Genomic DNA, 19,464 nt, shown 5'->3' with positions numbered 1-19,464 from the left:
AAGTGGTAATGTTTCAAAGAGCTTTCTACAATGTGATTTCAAATGGGAAAATCTCATTTCAGGTTCTGAGCAACATTCATACCGTCAGGGCCACATGGCAACCTAAGAAACCCAAAACATGGACCTTTTCTCCCCAGGTAAGTAATCTGCTTACTTGTGAATGGGAGTAAGCAGAATGGAATGAAACATGAACTTCTTTTACCTGGTAAGTATTATATGATTAATTTCTAAGGCAAGATTGTCAAAGTGTATTCCTGAAATAATGTATTTGTATGTAACACAGAATATATGGGGCCAGAATTTGAATCTTTAATGTTCTTTGAGGACTTTGATAACGATTACTCATGTTTCTGACTCACCACAGTTATAATGCCTATGAATCATCTCATTCAATGGATCACAAGGTTTAATTCTAGAAAATTCCCTCTGATGAAAAATGAAAACAGAAAGAGAAAACTTAGGGAGTGTTTTTCAAAAATGCAATCTCCAGCTGTGCTCATGGGAGCTGTGCTTTCTTCAGATAAAAATCAAGGGTGACGCCTAGGGAACTGGCCATTACACCCAGGGATTGTCAAGACTGGAACAAACAAAGGCTGGAATGAGGTTAAGTGGCTTGAAACCACCGAGTCAGTGACACTAGATGCCAGTGGAGATGAAGATATCTTTATGTTCTTTTAATAATATTAATTTTCTGTAGTTCTATTTACTCTTTTTCTACCTCCAGAGTTTCATTACTTCCCTCCCACAACTAACTCCCTCATGTCACTGCCCCTGAGAAACCTTCATTAACCTTCTCCTATTGCATCAGAAGATCTTACAGCAAGATAGAGGTTCACGGAGAGGACACAGCACGTGCAGGAGGCCCGGCCACCTCCCCTGTGGGCTGTGTGTGTCCATACTTGTCTACCACACGGCTCCTATAAGTCCAGTTGGATCTTCTAAGCATCCTACTGCTTACAGTTTTTAAAATTATAACAATATAATCGTTCTACTCCTTTTTTTGTTAATTTCCTTTTATTTTATTTTTTTTTATGTTTTGGCCGCCCCGCGCGCAGTGCGGGATCTTAGTTCCCCGACCAGGGATCGAACCCGGGCCCCCTGCGGTGGAAGGGCGGAGTCTTAACCACTGGACCGCCAGGGAAGTCCCCTACTGCTTCCATTTTGACACAGTACTCGCAATTCTGAATAGTGCGTCTCTGTGCATGTGAAGTGGTTAGGGTAGAACTTTGCAAGGTTTTCCTGGGTATAAAGATGAACTGTTTGGAGGGATAAATAATATGTGTATGTTGCTTTGTTGAATGAAATTAAGCGTCCTTCGGTGTGAGGCATTCTTCCTAGGTACCGTGGGAGCGTACACGTTAGTAGAGAAGACACATATTATAACAGCAATATCCTCTATTTATGGAGCTCTGACCGCGTGCCAGGCGCGGGGGTAGGCCGTTATGTGCATTTTCTCATCTAATTCTTAGAGTTGCTCTAAGGGGTGAGTGCTGTTGATACGTGTCACGTGGGCAGAATGTGATGTCACACGGGCAGCACTTGGGGATCCAAGTGCTGTGGAAGCACAGAGGAGGGTGGAATTAATTCTAGTCCTTAGGCTCAGGGAAGGTTTTATAGAAGAGAAACTGAACTTTGAAGGATGGGTAGGATTTTATAGGCAAGGAAGAGGGATGTAGTTGTCCGGGGAGGGGGGATGGAAAGGGCAGAAGGGAAGAAAAGGAAAATTTCCAAGGCATGCCTGAGGAAAGTTGAGCAAGTGTGTGTGCAGTCTACAATTTTAGTTCTGTTTCCAAAGGACAGCGGTTAAAATAAATATAAATATCAGGGAATTTCCTGGTGGTCCAGTGGTTAGGACTCCGCACCTCCACTGCAAGGGGCACGGGTTCGATCCCTGGTCGGGGAACTAGGATCCCGTGTGCCGCGTGGCACAGCCCCCCGCCAAAAAAATCTTATCATATATCAAACTATTTTTGTGATACCTCTGAAGACCTTGGCACAGTGCTTGTTTCACAGTAGCTTCTGCTCTAAGCATAGAGTAAGTGAACGTAAAGGTAGTTTTCTTCGACACAATAATTACATTTTAAAATTTCAAATCATTGGTATAGATGAGTCCAATTCGTCTGCTTTTTGTTTCCTTTAAAAGACCTTTATTATGATGCAGATGCAGCGGCATAAACTACTTATAGATGAATAGAGCTGAACCTTCCCTCCATTTTTAAAAAATTTATTTTATTGAAGTGTAGTTGATTTACAGTGTTGTGTTAATGTCTGCTGTACAGCAAAGTGATTCAGTTACACATATATATACATCCTTTTGCATATTCTTTTCCATTATGGTTTATGACAGGATATTGAATATAGTTCCCTGTGCTATACAGTAGGACCTCATTGTTTATCCTCCAACCATCTTTCATGTTTATTAGTCATCTTTGGTTTTGGTATCATTTCAGGTTACTGGCATCTTGCCCTGCTTGCTTGATGGTGACTGTTTCATCAGGTCCAATTCTTCTTCTCCAGATCTTGGAATATTATTTGAACTTGGAATTTCTTATATTCGCAATGTATGTCCGTTGAAAGATAAAGCTTTTTCTAATGTGTCAGTTAAAGGGGAAGTTTTCCCTTTTGTCTGTCTTTAGTAAAATAATCGAGGTTTTTATGTGTAATAGAATTTTAATCTCTTGAGGAATGAGAGTGACAGTGATTCTATTTTTTTTAGGATGCTGCTTTTCCAGTAGTGTTTAAAATAAGTGGACTCGTTTACATTTATAGCTTGAGCGAACTCCCGTGCTTTTAGAGAATGAAGACTGGGGGCTTCCCTGGTGGCGCAGTGGTTGAGGATCCGCCTGCCGATGCAGGGGACGCGGGTTCGTGCCCCGGTCCGGGAAGATCCCACGTGCCGCAGAGCGGCTGGGCCCGTGAGCCATGGCCGCTGAGCCTGCGCGTCCGGAGCCTGTGCTCCGCAGTGGGAGAGGCCACAATAGTGAGAGGCCCGCGTACCACAAAAAAAAAAAAGAATGAAGATTGGAAAAAACATGAGACCTTGCAGAAAGTGATAAAAGATGCTGAGTGGCTTTGCAGCACAGTGCTTTAGCTCCGTCCTGGAGGGTCGGCGTGCCCCTAACCTTGTGAATGAGGGTTCTAATGAAGGGACCTGGCAGAGGGGTAATTTTTATAAAGGGAACACCAGAAACTTGGATTAATTTACATCATATAGACGATTGAATCAGTGGGTGCGGGTCTGTGGTAACAATTACATATTTCCATATTCCAGTAATAGCTTGATAGGTGTAGTATGTGTGCTTGGCCTTGTGATAACCCAGAGAGCCATTTTTTATTACGTTAATGGTGTAATACCGTCCTTTCATTTCCTTAAGGCAAATTCATCCGTCTGCTGTGGGTGGTAGGACAGGAGCAGGTCCCCCAGGTGAACCCCAGACGCCTCTGACAATTGGCAGTGGGGTTAAGTTCTAAGCAGAAGGACCCTTGAATGCTTTAAGTGGCTCGTTCATTTCTTACTGAGACAGAGCCTCCTACTCTCATGTATATTGAGGTGATCTGCAGTCACCCCACAGCATATTAAGGTCACTCAAGAAGCAATAGTAACAGTTGTCATATCATCAGATTTAGGGGTTTTTCAGGAGCAATTTAATGAGAGAAGATTTTCACTTTACATCCTGCCTTTACCATCTGGCCTGCAAGTCAGATGGGACTCCACTGGGTTTCACTTTGTTTTCTTGTGAAGAATTTTTTAGTTCTAAAGGCAAATACTAGTTTTATTCCTTTTAGAAGAACTTGGTACGTGCTTATAGATTTGACTGATTCAGACATTAAGTTTCATACACTTTTTTATTTTCTAGTCAACTGGTGAGAGAGGAGAATTAAGTTGTGGCTGGGTGTTTCTTAAACTTTTTGATGCCAGTGGAATTCCTATTCCAGCAAAGTAAGTTGGCTTATATATTTCTTCCAAACGGGTAACTTTGTGGAAATTCATTTTTTTAGAACCTAGATACCTCAGGTTTCCAGAGTGTATTATTTACATTTCAGTAACTTGTGTGGAGAGGGCTTTTAATGTTGATTTTAATGTTCTTTTAGATAGTATATGAAAACAGCACACATGATCTCATCCTAGCGGGGAAGAAATGACACATGTAGCAAGATATTTTAAAAGGTATTTGCACGGGTTGTCTGCTGAGAATATTCTTTCAGTGATTTCCTGTGGTATTGGTACATTTCACAGTGCTGAAATAGAGCCTCATTCTTGCCAAAGAGTGAGAAAGCTGAGTCTGGGGTCCCCAGGTCCTCTGTGACTCTGCCTTTCTTCCATAGGTGGTACATGGAAATTGTAGCAGCAGCCACTGTAAACAAATTTAAAATTTAAGACCAAAAACAAATATTTGTAATGCATCTGCAATATATACATAACAGTCACAAGATTATTATCCCTAATACAAAAAGAGCTTTCAAAAATTAAGAGGACAATCCAAATTTGAAAATGGGCACACACACACAAATCTAAGTCTGGAAGATAAGAAACCCACAGAAGAGATACAGATGGGCAGTCACTAGGATGATGATTGAGATCCCAGATTTGGAATGGTAAAATTCAGGGCTGTAGCCTGGCCTCTGTCCGTGTAACTGTAAGCAGGTTGTCTGCAAGCCTCAAGCTGCCCCATCTTTAAAATGGGATCATAATAGTGCCCAAGCCCAAAGGTTTAATTCAGATAATGCTCCCCTCTTCCATCTTTACTGATACCGCAGGGCTGGGCATGACCTCCTTAGCACTGGAAAGAGGTAAAAGCCCTCCTCTGATGTTACCCCAGTGGGGGGCGGGGGGAGGGGCACTCTATCACACCCAGCCTCCCCAGCCACTGCCTGTAGATGTAGAGGCCCAGGCTTCTTGTGGGGTTTTTCTGTTTTTCTGCTTTTGTTTTTTGTCTTTAATACTGTTCAGGGTTTTTCGCTGTGCTTAGTGGGGGGGGAGGGGGGGAGAAGTGTGTTTATCCAATCCTTCTTAAAGTGAAGTCATAGCTATTTTTTTTTGATGAGGTGGAGGCCTATGTATTGATACAGAAACATCTCCAATGTATATTATTATATGAAAACAGCAAGTTGCAGAATCGTGTGTGTGCTGACTCCACTTCTGTTCACAAAGATCTGTGTTCGTGTGCGTGTGTGTAAACCGTTCCCAGAGGTTGTCTCTGGGGAACAGAACTGGGGAGGGGGTGCCACAGGATTAAGGAGGCCTCTTACCTTCTGCTTCCACACTTCCGGAGCACGCAACTTTACACGTGTGTCAGTTTAAGATTTACTGTTTAAATGTATGTGTTTGTTTCCATTTGTATTGAAACAGATAGGACAAGGGGCTACCAAACTAGGGGGGAAAGAAGGGGGGAGGGATTTTTCATTTTTTGTTTATCATTTCTATGCCATTTGAACTTTTTACAACAAGCTACTTGTTACTTTTATATTTTAAAAATAGTATGAATTCATAATAGCTTTATTTCCAATGATGATTTGAAACATTTGAAAAATGCATTTAAATTACACGAGTCATTAAAGTCAAAAGACCTTAATGACATCAATTAATCTTTCTCATTTTTATGTAGAAAAATGTATTTTCTATGGTTCATAGTTAAGAAAGAGACTTTATTTACTGAGAGGATAACCCCATGGAGGTATCAACAACTTTCATTCTCATTTACCAATGAGGCATAAATAAAATGTCTGTGAATGCGTCTGTGCTAAAAAATGTTCCTCTACTGTTTCACAATGTCCATAACATGTATCCATCATGGTATATTTTTCTTTTGTAGAACTTACGAACTCTTCTTGAATGGAGGCACCCCTTATGAAAAAGGTGTTGAAGTGGACCCTTCAGTATCCAGAAGAGGTACCGCTCTTCTGTGTTGCTTTCTTTCCTTTCCTTAAAGATTAAACAAGCAGAAGATGCATCGGAGAAGATACCTGTAGTATAATAAGCGTAACACTTTTCACGTGAATTCACATTTTTAAAAACATGTCGTTTGATGTTAAAATCTTAATCATTTTTATCTAAGTGCTTATTTTCTTGGTAGCATATTTGAGACTCTAACATAGGAAATTAGGATGCATGAGGACCCTGTATTGGTTCCTCTTCATTGAACACTGGGCTACAGAATTCATAGAATAGGCCAATTCAGTGATTGCCTAGTGCTAGGTCAAAGGGTGTAGACATTTGAAATTGTGGTATACATACCAGGTTGCCCTCCAGAAATACTGAGCATCGTTTAATGTGTTCCTTGACCAGGCACTGTGCTAGATAAAGGGAAAATGGAGAGTAAGGCAGATATGGCCCTTGCCTCTTGGAGCTCAGAACCTGATGGGCTTGAAACTCCCCTCTTGCTCCTCAGACATCCCCCTCCTTGTTTCGTGATTTAGGACACACAGCACTGCTGCCGCCCCGGCAATGTCAGTCCCACCTTCTTGGAACAGGAAGGAGCTGGGATCCGGGAGGCAGCTGGTTCTACTTGGAGTCAGACATGCTTTTTTTTTTTTTTTTTTTTTTGGTGTGTGTGTGTGTGTGTGTGGTATGCGGGCCTCTCACTGTTGCGGCCTCTCCCGTTGCGGAGCGCAGGCTCCGGACACGCAGGCTCAGCGGCCATGGCTCACGGGCCCAGCAGCTCCGCGGCACGTGGGATCCTCCCGGACCGGGGCGCGAACCCGCGTCCCCTGCATCGGCAGGCGGACTCTCAACCACCGCGCCACCAGGGAAGCCCCTAGACATGCTTTTAAAACTCCCTTTTTCTTTGTCATCTGGCAGCAGTGATGCTGTCACGGTATCTGATGTAGTGGCAGCTCCAGGGGTGGGCTGGTTGGGTACATTCTGAAGGTCCTTCGGGCACATCGTACTTCATCAGTTCATTTAGGGCGTGTGGGCGACTCCTGCCTCTCATGTAATTCAGCCCCACTGGTGCTGAAAAAAACTTTGTCTTATTTTTATATATAAAAAAATTGTATAAAATACTCTATTTTATTATATTCACTGCCTAAGCACTGAAAGTTTTGAGATGTGTTTTTTATTTTTTTAAAGCACATGGTAGCGTTTTCCATCAGATGATGACAGCGAGAAGGCAGCCTCAGCTTCTCGTAAAGCTGAGATCTTTGAACAGAAGATCAAGGAGCATGCTAAGGTCGGTACCTGCTGCTACCTGTCCGGTGAACTCGGGCCCATTCAGCGTTTGTGGACCATCTCTGCTTCTGGCTTCTCCACATGCTTGGTCACCTTGTGTTAGTTTTTTTTTTTTTTCCTCACTAATTCTTCTGCCAAGGATCAGCAGGGAAATGGAATAACAATACATTTCAGATTAGCTTATTCTTCTGTTTACCAGTTAGCACAAAGGATAGATGCGGTCAGAAATAGTATAGAAACTTTTGAGTCAACGGGACTTATCATCCACAGTCCTACCCTTAGGGAACTTTGGGTAACTTTTTGTTTGTTTGTTTGTTTTTTGCGGTACGCGGGCCTCTCACTGTTATGGCCTCTCCCGTTGCGGAGCACAGGCTCCGGACGCGCAGGCCCAGCGGCCACGGCTCACGGGCCCAGCCGCTCCGCGGCACGTGGGATCTTCCCGGACCGGGGCACGAACCCGCGTCCCCTGCATCGGCAGGCGGACTCTCAACCACTGCGCCACCAGGGAAGCCCCTGGGGAACTTTTTTTAATGTCAAGTTTGTTGAGGTATAATTTACACGCAGTAAAGTTTGCCCTCTTTAGTTTAAGTTCTTTGCGTTTTGACAAGTATATAAAGTCCTATAACTACCACACAGTCAAGACAGAGAATACTTCCATCACTATAAGCAGTGAACGATGCCCCTTTGTACTCAGCTCTCCAGCTCTGGCCTCAGGCTACTGCTCCTCTGTTTTCTTTTCCCAACAGTTTTGCCTTTTCCAGAAGGTCCTACAAATGGACTCACACGATACATAGCCTTTTGAGTCTGGCTTCTTTCATTTAGCGTAGTGGGAATGAAAGTGAAGTGGGATCTTCCCGGACCAGGGATCCAACCTGTGTCCCCTATGTTGGCAGGCAGATTCTTAACCACTGTGCCACCAGGGAAGTCCTTGCCCATTTTAATAAATGATTAGTGGTAGCTGTTGGTGCTTTTTAATTTGCATTTTCTTCAGGGAGATTTTGCACTGGTAGAATCCCAGGTCGATCCATTTCTACCTCAGTAACCTCTTGGACAAGTCATTTACCATCTTTCTCAGGGTCTCAAGGTCTACGTCTTTAAAACGGACATAATATTAGCCCCATCAAGCTCTAAAGAGGTTTAAGGAAAAGAAAATATATGAAACACTTAGCTAGTACATGGCACACAGTAACACACAATAAACACCAGCTATAATTATTACTATTATATAGTAATAGCTATATTATCAACAGCTATAGCTATTACTATTACTATTACATTATTATCATGTGTCTAGATAAATGTAAATGTAACGACAGGTGGCTGGCAGTGTCACCAGATTTGTTCAAACGAGGTTGTGCTATGTAGCTGGTAAGATCAGGGGGATTCAAAATAAGCGTGGAAGGTTTGGAAGAGGTGCCATTTGATGACGTGGAGCTGTGGGGAGTACACAGTGGACAGGAGGGGCTGAGGAAAGAGCGCGGCTCGGGAACAGAGACCGACGCGGTTGGCTGGTCTCACAGCGACCTGCTCTCCGCTCGCGGATTATCAGGAAGGAAGCAGGGAACCTTGGCCCACCTCTGTGAATGGTTGCTTTTCTCATTCTAGATCAGGCTCCCAGTTTAAATATCCCTTGTTCTTATCTCTAGTACTGAAATGTGTATTGTAATTATAGTGTTAACAGTTAAATCTTTCAATAACCATTAATTATGTGTTCATGGGTAGTATGCATTCTCTTGGCTTTTTTTTTTTTTTTTTCCCTGGTTGTTCATAGAGCCTATAAATTCCCTTTTTTGGGGCCAATCTTTCCTTGGACAGTTTCTATTTTTCAGGATTAATAAAAGAAGCACAGTAGCGGTCTTTGTAGAAGAAAAGCTAGAATCCTGTTTGGCCTCATTCTTGCTACTTCTTCAGCCTCCCGCTATACCCCTCTTGTTGATAAGCTTTCGAGAGTCCGAAGCACTCCCAAGCGTGTCTGTCAAGTACAGCTCTTAACAGTGTTCCTTTGGCCCCACATATCAGCTCGCAGATACGCTTTACAATCTAGACATCAAATCTGACTTGGGTGTGCGGCGGGCAGATGGGCGGGCCCCTTCTCCCAGAGCAGTGAACGTTCTTCTGTGTGCTGGGTTCTCAAAGCAGGGTCCCAGGTCCTCATCCCCTGACCTCAGGAACTGAGCCCCTGTTGGTTACAGCGTACAGTAGGCACCCGAAAACTGTTTGTGAAATAATTTTCCAGCAGAGCTCTTCCTGCTGGTGTACAGGCGGTCGGGAGCTGTGCTCCGCCTTCTGCGGGCCCTGGCCTCCCCCACCTCGTCTTGGTGTGCGCTCCTGTCTCCTCCCAGAGCCCCGAGAGAGACCTGAGCACCGTCTTAAAATTGCTGCTCCACTTCGCCTGATTCACAGATGCTCTCCGCTCTCCTGGCGGTGTCAAGCGTGGGCCGCGGGGCCCGCCGGCCTCAGGCAGGCTCCCCCAGAGGCAGGCCGTGGGCATGGTGAAGCCAGAGCCCTTGGGCCCTACTGCCGGGCCACGGGCTGGGGTGCGAGGGCTGTGCTGTGGGTCCAGGATGAGAGGCTGGGATCAGGCCTGTGCACCCTGGAGGTGGAGCCTGAGGCGGGGCTGACCCTTCTCAGTCTCCTCCCCCTGACCTGCCACCTGCAGTGAGTGGGGAAGGAAGGCAGATGATGCTACCAACAGCCCTCCTCCTCCTCTCCTCCAAAAACCCATCCCACCTCTGTCCCCACTCTCCCTTGCTTAAGAACTTCATCTTTGGGGATTTCCCTGGCGGTCCAGTGGTTAGGACTCCACGCTTCAACTGCAGGGGGCACGAGTTCGATCCCTGGTTGGGGAACTAGGATGCTACGTGCCGCAAAAGAAAAAACAAGACAAACAAACAAAAAAAACCTTCCTCTTTGTTTAGCCAGATTTCTCTGCTTGAAGGAGAAAGGACAGGGGCTCTTTTTGTTATGCCAAGGGACCTGCAAAAATGCGGGCAGCGCCAAGGGTGGGAAGCCCAGTTACAATCTGCATTAGTGCCCAGTTTCCCCAGTATCCTTGCTGGTTGGCTTCATCCTGCCCCCTCACCAGCGAGCGGTCTTCCGTGTGTGTCTCGTTTGGCTGTCAGGAGCCCTGTGAAAATCCGATGAATCAACGTGGACTCGTCTCCTTGACCAAAGAAAGCACCAGAATCCTGTCCCTGGGTCTCCTTTTCTGGAGACAGCTCTGATCATGTTGACCCTCAGCTGAGAGAGAAGAGGGTCAAGCAAATCGATCCTCCCGTTTCACCAAGACTTGCCTTTCTGATTCTGGAGCTGTTTTTTGATGGGGTGTAACTTGGCGTGACTTGGCCAAATGCATGCTTTGAAGCCTCTGATGAGGGAAAGCGCTGAATTTAGACCCAGACTCCCAGAGCACGGGTTCTGAATACCGAGAAATACTGGTCTGTGGCAGCAGGCTACATGCCTGTATATACATTTGCTACAAATTTGTGTATTTTCCTTTGCCTTTTTGATGTATGCCATCTTTATTTCTCTTTTACTTCCATTGTATTATTGCTCAAAATAAATGAAGCAATAGTGTTGCTTGCTGGGGGCCCAGTATCACGTTTATTGCCCTTCTGTTGGTCTCTCTGTGAGGTCAGAAAGAAGTATATCTTTACTTCTTCAGCTCAGAGCTTCCTGGTCACCTTGGATTTGGGAAAACCAAAGGATTTCCCTAAAGGAAGCTCTGATAAAGAGCCAGCAGTGTTGCTTCATGTTATGGGGAGGGGCCAGAAGGAAAGGAGTGCCTGTGCCGTGGGCGCTGAAGGCCTCTACTGCAGGCTGGCCGCAATGCCTGCCAGGCAGAGCAGGCCGGTCTGGGAGAGAAGGGGAGGAGAGAATGGAAGGAAGGGTCCACCCCTTCCCCTCGTAAAATTAATGTCTGTTTTTCAGCATGAGACATGAGTTTGGGCATGCTGCTGAAACACTGCCCACATGAGCCATAGACCAGAGGGCGGGGTGCAGAACAGCCCTTTGGGAATCACAGCATGAACACTGAGAAGGCATGTGGTGGCATCAAGGCAGCTTAAACGTTCCTCTGCAGCCAACCTGAAATCTAGGTCAGGTATACACAAGGTCAGAATTTTAGCAGGGTTGGAAAAAGATGACTTCTGGCTCTGTGTATGAAATGCTCTATATGAATGTAAGTGTGGTAAGAGAATCTATCTTGTGTTTTGGGACATTTCTAGAAATGCAAGGCTTAGGGAGTGGTCAAGGATACATATCTAAATTCCGTGACACCAGTCATAGGGACCCATTCATTACTCCTGCACCGTCCCCGGGGTCACATTCATTCTGTTCTCTTTCAGCAGGCTGGAAGCCTGGATGTTACCTCTGTGATTAATTTTCCCTTCTAAAATTCTCATCCTAGAAGTTAGAATGAAGGATTATTTTCTGAAGTTAAAGTCTCTTTCAACTTTAGGTGGTTTCCCTTAGCCCAAAGACATCTTCCTCTTGATAGAGGACATTGTTTGCAAGGTTTCCGAGATTTCCTATACGGTCATTCTTCATGCTTAGTGACAGAGTTCATGTATTTCTAAAAATAACACAGAAAATGTGTGTTTAGAATGATTCAAGACATTTTCGTGAGTATCTGCTAAGGTTGACTCTGGGCTCAATATTCCCAGTAAGTATTTAGTCTGTACCAGGTGTCGGGTTTTAAAGCACTCACTTGTTGTATTTCCAGATCATATTTTGAAATCACAATTTTGAAATTTTATTTCTATTTTTTTATTCCCAAGTATTTTCTTTCTTTCAATGCTATTAGATATGCTATTAAATGAAATTAAAGTTTTAATTTCCTTTTCAAATTGTTCATTGTTAGTATATAGAAACATGACTGATTTGTGTATGTTGATTTTATATCCTGCAACTTTGCTCCATTTGTTTATGAGTTCTAACAGTTTTGTGTGTGTGTGTTTGTGTGTGTAATATTTAGGGTCTTCTACATATGAAATCATGTTGTGTGTGAACAGAGATAATTTTACTTCTCTTTTTTCTAACTTAGATGCTTTTTATTCATTTTTCTTGCCTGACTGCTCTGGCTAGGGCTTCCAGTAATAATGTTGAATAAAAGTGGTGAAAACGAGCATCCTTGTCTTGATCTTGATCTTGATCTTGACCTTGGAGGGAAAGCCTCCAGTCTTCTCCACTGAGTATGAGGTTAACTATGGGATTTTCACATATGGCCATTATTATGTTGAGATAGTTTCCTTCTACTCCTAGTTTGTTGGGTGTTTTTATTATGAAAATATGTTGCATTTTGTCAAATGCTTTCAGCATCAGCTAAGAAAATCACGTGTTTTTTTTCCCTTGATTCTGTTAATCTGGTGTATTACATCAATTGATTTTCTTATTTTGAACCATCCTCACCTTCTAGGAATAAATCCTACTTGGTCATAGTGTATAGAACTTAATGTGCTGTTGAATTATGTTTGCTATTATTTTGTTGAGGATTTTTTGCATCAGTATTCATCAGGGATATTGGTCAGTAGTTTTTTTGTTGAGTCTTTGTCTGGCTTTGGTATCAGGATAATGCTGGCTTCACAGAATGAGTTTGGAAGTGCTCCTTTCATTTCAGGTTTTCAGAAGAGTTTAAGAGGGATTGGTTTTAATTCTTCTTTAAATGTTTGGTAGAATTCACCAGTGAAGCCATCTGGTCCTGGGGTTTTCTTTGTTGCCATGTTTTTGATTACTATTCAATCTCCTTTCTAGTTATAAGTCTGTTCAGATTTTGTATTTATTATTTAGTCTCGGTAGGTTGTGTATTTCTAGGAGTATGTCTGTTTTATCTAGGTTATCTAATTTGTTGGCATACAATTATTCATAGTACTTTTTTATAATCCTTTGTAATTTTTGTAAAATCAGTAATAATGTGTCCTTTCATTTCTGATTTTAGTTACTTGAGTCTTCTCTCTTTTTTTCTTAGTCAATCTAGCTAAAGGTTTGTCAATTTTATTTGTCTTTTCAAAGAACCAGCTCTGCTTTCATTGATTTTCTCTGTTGTTTTCTATTCTCTATTTTGTTCATATTTCCTTTCTTCTGCTACCTTCGGGTTTCATTTCTTTTTCTTTTCAAGTTCCTTAAGGTGTAAAGTTAGGTTGGTGATTGGAAATCTTTCTTTTTTTTTTTAAGAAGATGTTGGGGGTAGGAATTTTTTATTTATTTTTGCTGTGTTGGGTGGGTCTTCGTTTCTGTGCGAGGGCTTTCTCTAGTTGTGGCAAGTGGGGGCCACTCTTCATCGCGGTACGTGGGCCTCTCACTATCGTGGCCTCTCTTGTTGCGGAGCACAGGCTCCAGACGTGCAGGCTCAGTAGTTGTGGCTCATGGGCCTAGTTGCTCCGCAGCATGTGGGATCCTCCCAGACCAGGACTCAGACCTATGTCCCCTGCATTAGCAGGCAGATTCTCAACCACTGCACCACCAGGGAAGCCCTTTCTTCTTTTTTAATGTAAGTATTTATAGCTATAAATTTGCCCTCTTAACACTGCTCTTGCTGCAGCCCATAAGTTTTGGTGTGTTGTCTTTTCATTTTATTTGTCTCAAGATATTTTCTGATTTCCTGTGTGATTTCTTCTTTGAGCCATTGGTTGCTTAAAAGTATGTTGTTTGATATCCACATATTTGTGAATTTTCCAGTTTTCCTTCTGCTGTTGACTCCTAGTTTCATTCCATTGTGATCAGAAAATGTACTTTGGAAAAAAGAAAATATACTTTGTATAATTTGTCTTTTAAATTGTTAAGACTTGTTTTGTGGCCTAATGTATGACCACATATGTTAGGAGAATGTCCTGAAGAATGTCCCATGTGCACTTGAGAAAAATGCATCTTCTGCTATTGGGCAGAATGTTCTGTATACGTCGGTCAGTTACAGTGGGTCTGCAGTGTTGTTCAAGTTCTCTTTCCTTATTGATCTTCTGTCTGGTTGTTCTATCCCTTGTTGAAAGTGGGGTATTGAAGTCCCCTACTATGATTGTAGATCTATTTCTCTCTTCACTTTTGTCACTGTTTACTTCATATATTTAGGAGCTCTGATGTTTGTTGTATATGTTTATAACTGTTATATCTTCTTGATGAATTGACCCTTTAATCATTATATAATATCTTTCATTGTAACAGCTTTTTGGCTTAAGGTCTGTCTTGTCTGATGTTAGTATAGCTATCCCTGCTCTCTTTTGTTTACTATTTGCATGGAATATCTTTAACTACCCTTTCATTTTCAACCTATGAATGTCCTTAGATCTAGAGTGGGTCTCTTGTAGACACAATATAGTTGGATTCTGTTTTTTTTAATCCATTCTGCTGATCTATGTCTTTGGGTTGGGGAGTTTAATCCATTTACATTTAAAATAATTACTAATAGGGAAGGACTTAATTGCCATTTTGTTATTTGTTTTCTATATGTTTTAAGGGTTTTTTGTCCCTCCTTTCCTCCCTTACTGCCTTCCTTTGTTTTTAATTGATTTTTTTTGTAATGATACATTTTGATTTCCTTTTGTGTATATTCTATACTTTTTTGTGTGTGGTTACCATGGGGATTACATACAACATCCTAAAGTTCTTACAGTCTATTTTAAACTGATATCAATGTAACTTCAATATTGAAATTTTCTTGTCCTTGAGACCTTACTACAGTATGTACCGGGCACTGCATTAAGCATTCCACATTTACCTCATTTTAATCCTTTTAGTAACCGGAGATGCAGCTATGACTATCTGTGTTCTACAAATGAAGAAACCAAAACACCAGGAGAATAAATAATTAACCCAAAATCACATAGCTAGGGGGTAGCACAGCAAAGTCAGAATTCAGTCTGGTCTGCTGCACCCTCCTGTGTTCCACCCAGCACCGGGAACAGTCTGAACTCGTTTCCTCTGCATTCATCACATCAGGTGGGGTGGTAGCATGGCTTTGTTAAAACTTGTAGCTGACTAGTCCCATTCTTTCTAAAACACATAATTGATGACTTTTTAAAAAAATTTTTTATCTTACTATTATTTTTGTGTGTGTGTGGTACGCGGGCCTCTCACTGTCGTGGCCTCTCCCATTGCGGAGCACAGGCTCCGGATGCACAGGCTCAGTGGCCATGGCCCACGGGCCCAGCCGCTCCGCAGCATGTGGGATCCTCCCAGACTGGGGCACGAACCCGTGTCCCCTCCATCGGCAGGCGGACTCTCAACCACTGCGCCACCAGGGAAGCCCGATGACTTTTATTTTTTATTCGGCATTTAACAGGGTTGTATATGCGAACATGGGAACACAGGAATGGTAACCCAGAGTTGCAACTTGAAAGTATACATGTAAAAATAAAAGTTTTCTGAAGTTTAACATGGTCAACTTATAGTAGAAGTTTTCCTCAAAATTATTAAAAATTTTTTGCAATAGTGAAGCAAAACTTGAAACTCTTCATTCGAGTAATAAGTATACACTTTAAAAACACCATAGGTTGGATCGTAGGGGATTGTTCAATGAATACATTTTTTTCCTTCTTTAACAGTCTACTGCCGGAAACATTAATTGGAAGTATGTGCTCCGTTCATCTGTTGATATTTTATCGCCAGATTCTTGGAGACGTGCTCCTGAAAGACAGGATGAGCATGCACAGTGCTGGTGAGAAGTCTTTGCAGTTTCCTTACGTACAACAGTGCGTCTTGCTTTGAGTAAATGGAACCTCTGCCAGCCTTTATCTTCTGCTTCTGAAGGTGACATTTGGAATAAAATATTTAGAATAGCATCAGTGTCGATCACTTACTTCAGATGCAAAGCATTGTGCTCAGTGTGCATCCTGTGTGAGCTCCGTATGTGTTCCGTGCTTTACAATATACACTCTTTACCATTCAGATTCTGGGGACTTGAGATCCTAAATTTCAGATATAATCATATTTTCCCTTAATGTCTTTAATAATGTTTTTAACTACGTGTTTGATACGTATATCATCTTTTTGGAAAGAGACCAAAATTACCCAAAATAACTGGTTTTTAATGCAAGAAGTTTAAAAATCAATAAAATTGGTGAATCCAGGTAAGAGGTGTCCAGGGGTTCTGTTTTTATTCTTGCAACTTTTCTGTCAGCTTGAAACATTTTCCAAGTAAAATGTTAAAAAGTAATTTTAAAAAATCAGTGAGCTGTCACACATGATTGAACTTGCACAGAGATATGCATATGTTGTAAGAATTACCTCCAAAGAAAGCTGAATTTTATTGGATATTCTTTATTGAGTGCCTAGTATATGCCAGGCATTGTGCCAGGAGGACCCAGTGGTGTATGCGAAAGGCAGCATCATCCCTACTCTCGTGGAGCAACTGACTTCAAACACAAAATTACATGAGTAATCCTTTTCAACCGCAAGTGTTCCGAAGGGAAGTACACAACAAGAGCGCACCCTAGGAGGACCTGAATTAATTCATAGGATGAGGCAAGGCTTCTCTGGGCAAGGAATATTTAAGATAAGACCTGAGAGAGGAGTTAGACATACAGGGGAGATGGGTGGGGGCGGATCCTTCTGGATAGAGGGACCAGCATGTCTGAAGACCCAAAGGCAAGAAAACGGGAGTGCACTGGAGGGATTGAAACTGAAGGCAGGCCAGTGTGGCTGGACTAGAGGGAGAGGGAGAGAGAGCCCCATGATGGCTCGGCTCTCGTGGACAAGTGGAGTTCATGGTTAGACGCGAGTCCCCTCCCAGGGACACATCACCTGGATATAGGTAGATAGAAATGGAACTCCCTAGTGTCAGAGAAGCACCAACATTTCTCAGGGAATAATTGCAATTCTAAAGGAAGGACAGTTTAAGCCTTTTACTCATCACTTGCCTCTGAATTCGTTTCAACGACTCTAGAAAAACTTCACGAACGACCTGACTCCTTAAAGAGGATGAGGCTTATTCGTTTTCCTATAGGTAGGGAGAAGCCCACTCAGAATCGTTAGCTTCCTTTGAATCTGCGCATCAGAATAAACTTAGTAAGACCCAGAGAGAGGATTTTTCTCTACTGAGGACCCAAGATTATAGAAGTCATTGCCCTTGCCGTTTCTGAAGTGTCCTTCCTGGTGGGCCTCTTTGCACGGCCCTCCACCTGCCATTATCGATTGTGAAATATCAGTATTCTCCTGCACGGTATTTAGGCACGTGGTCCAGCTCCTGATTCCTTCCGATGTCATCCAGCACCATCCGTTGGCCCCAGGCTGGGCAGGAGCTGCCCGCCCTCCACCTCCTTTCCCTTGGTGCCTCCTGGTTCCCACTCAGCCTCCTGAGAGTGTGGGTGCCTCCTAATTGGAAGATTTCTCTTACCACACCACACTTGAGTCATGAGGAGGAAAGAGAGGTTGAAAATAAAAACACAGAAAGGAGAACAAAATGTTCTGGTCTTGTTCTGTTCAGAGCCACTTTACTCCCACCTAAAAGCTTTATCTACTTGGTACCAGACTCATTTCAGACTTCCCCGGGGTGTGGATATAGGGGCAGATGGAGGCTGAGGAGGGGGCAGCTTCCAGCCCTCCGAGAGGTTAAAGTGGGTAGAATGTGTTATCAACAAATCACGTGGCACAGTCATTTCAATCTGAATGAATGTTTTCATGTCTGTTGCTATAAAATACATTGGCCGAAGTTTATATAAAATCCCTTTTATTCTTCTGTATTTCAGATTTAATTAGTAATCCAGTGCTGGCCACCTTCCCCAAGCTCTTGGAGCAGCCTGACATAATGGATGCACTCAGGGTGGGTAGTACACATCACGATGGAAACCTGGCGGGTTCTAAGAGCGGTTCGACATACTGCATACTGAGTGCTGACACCAGCTCTAGGTTTTTGTGGGGTTTGTTTCTTCCCCATTTGGATGATGTCTCCCGATCCCTGTCTATTGTCCAGCTAACTTGGTCTCATCTGTCCTTTCTTACTATGGATGTTACTTCCCCAGGGCTGCCTTCCCTGACCCAATAAGCAGATGGAGTGCCTGCCGTATACCCCATTGCAATCTCCTCCCTATTGTTTGTTCCTTGACTTAAGATGGCCACCGATTGTGTCCTAAGAGCAAAAATCCAGAATGGTTTGTTAGATAAATTTTTTTTAGCATCTTTATTGGAGTATAATTGCTTTACAATGGTGTGTTAGTTTCTGCTTTACAACAGTGAATCAGCTATACATATACATATGTTCCCATATCTCCTCCCTCTTGCGTCTCCCTCCCTCCCATCCTCCCTATCCCACCCCTCTAGGTTTGTTAGATAAATTGAGTTTTCAGGGGACAAGCAGGGCATGCATATCATTTTTATTTTAATTTGAAGTATGTTATCTGTTGTGTGAAAAAGCAGCTGGATATTAGGTTGAACCATATGAAATCTCTAATTTTTAGCCATTTATTGGCCTTCAAAAACGGCAGTTTCATAAAGTTCAGCTTAAATATTAGAATCAACACATATTAGGCCTGTGAGGCAAATACTCAGATAACATAAGTGCCGTAGGGGAGGTGTAATCCAGCTCCTTGCAGATTTAAAGAAAGCAGCATATGAGGATCAGGAGGCTGTTTCATTAAAGAGGTCCTCAGTGAGATGCACCTGATAAAAGCCTGGGGGCCAAGTCGGGTTTCGACATACTGAGATGGGAGAAGAAGACATCACAGGCGGGAGGGTCAGCAAACACGAGCAAACATTTTGAGGCAGGAAGGAATAGGGCGTGTTCTTGAGGAGAGCCGATGACCCAGTCTGGCGTGTCTTCGGATGTCGTCTGTAGACGGTCAAGGTCGATCTCAGTCTCATCCTGTGGGTGAAGGGTGTGGTAGGTGGTGGGCAATCCATGAAGGGTTTTGCTTTAGGAACCCCGGACAGCACAGAGAAGTGGAGAAGCGCATGCTCAGGGGGGAGGGGAGTTGTGTTGGGAGGTGAGTCCTCTTGATAAGGAGGGAGGTCATACGGCCTGGTGGAGTTGGACGGCGGAAGCATCATCTACAGAGGTTTTTATTAGACTTTGATTTCACGTGCTGGTTTGGCTGGGGCGGGGGTGTCAACAGTAATGATGAGGTTTTAGCAAAAAGATGTAAGAGGGCTTCCCTGGTGGCGCAGTGGTTGAGAGTCCGCCTGCCGATGCAGGGGACGCGGGTTCGTGCCCTGGTCCGGGAGGATCCCACATGCCGCGGAGCGGCTGGGCCCGTGAGCCGTGGCCGCTGGGCCTGCGCGTCCTGAGCCTGTGCTCCGCAACGGGAGAGGCCACAACAGTGAGAGGCCCGCATACCGCAAAACAATAAAAATTAAAAAAGATGTAAGAACAT

At 43.4% G+C, this 19,464-nt stretch overlaps 1 protein-coding gene across 10 annotated transcripts in view; it reads left to right on the top strand.

Moving 5' to 3' along the window:
• NPHP1 (nephrocystin 1) overlaps positions 1 to 19,464 on the top strand; it is a 63,972-nt gene that overhangs the window by 39,223 nt on the left and 5,285 nt on the right. For 9 of the 10 annotated variants that reach the window (XM_067007218.1, XM_067007221.1, XM_067007220.1 and 6 more), the window contains 7 exons: positions 63 to 137; positions 2,451 to 2,561; positions 3,858 to 3,940; positions 5,814 to 5,890; positions 7,070 to 7,169; positions 15,703 to 15,815; positions 17,845 to 17,918. In XM_067007218.1, the coding sequence (XP_066863319.1) occupies positions 63 to 137; positions 2,451 to 2,561; positions 3,858 to 3,940; positions 5,814 to 5,890; positions 7,070 to 7,169; positions 15,703 to 15,815; positions 17,845 to 17,918 (633 nt within the window). Of the gene's footprint in view, positions 1 to 62; positions 138 to 2,450; positions 2,562 to 3,857; positions 3,941 to 4,092; positions 4,169 to 5,813; positions 5,891 to 7,069; positions 7,170 to 15,702; positions 15,816 to 17,844; positions 17,919 to 19,464 lie in introns of those variants that run through there. The other variant, XR_010835371.1, reaches the window with a different exon arrangement.

The sequence above is a fragment of the Kogia breviceps genome, chromosome 11, assembly GCF_026419965.1.
Source record: "Kogia breviceps isolate mKogBre1 chromosome 11, mKogBre1 haplotype 1, whole genome shotgun sequence".
Classification (NCBI taxonomy): Eukaryota; Metazoa; Chordata; class Mammalia; order Artiodactyla; family Physeteridae; genus Kogia; species Kogia breviceps.
Note: the sequence above shows the minus strand (reverse complement) of the source record. Positions and strands in the feature narration are given on the sequence as shown.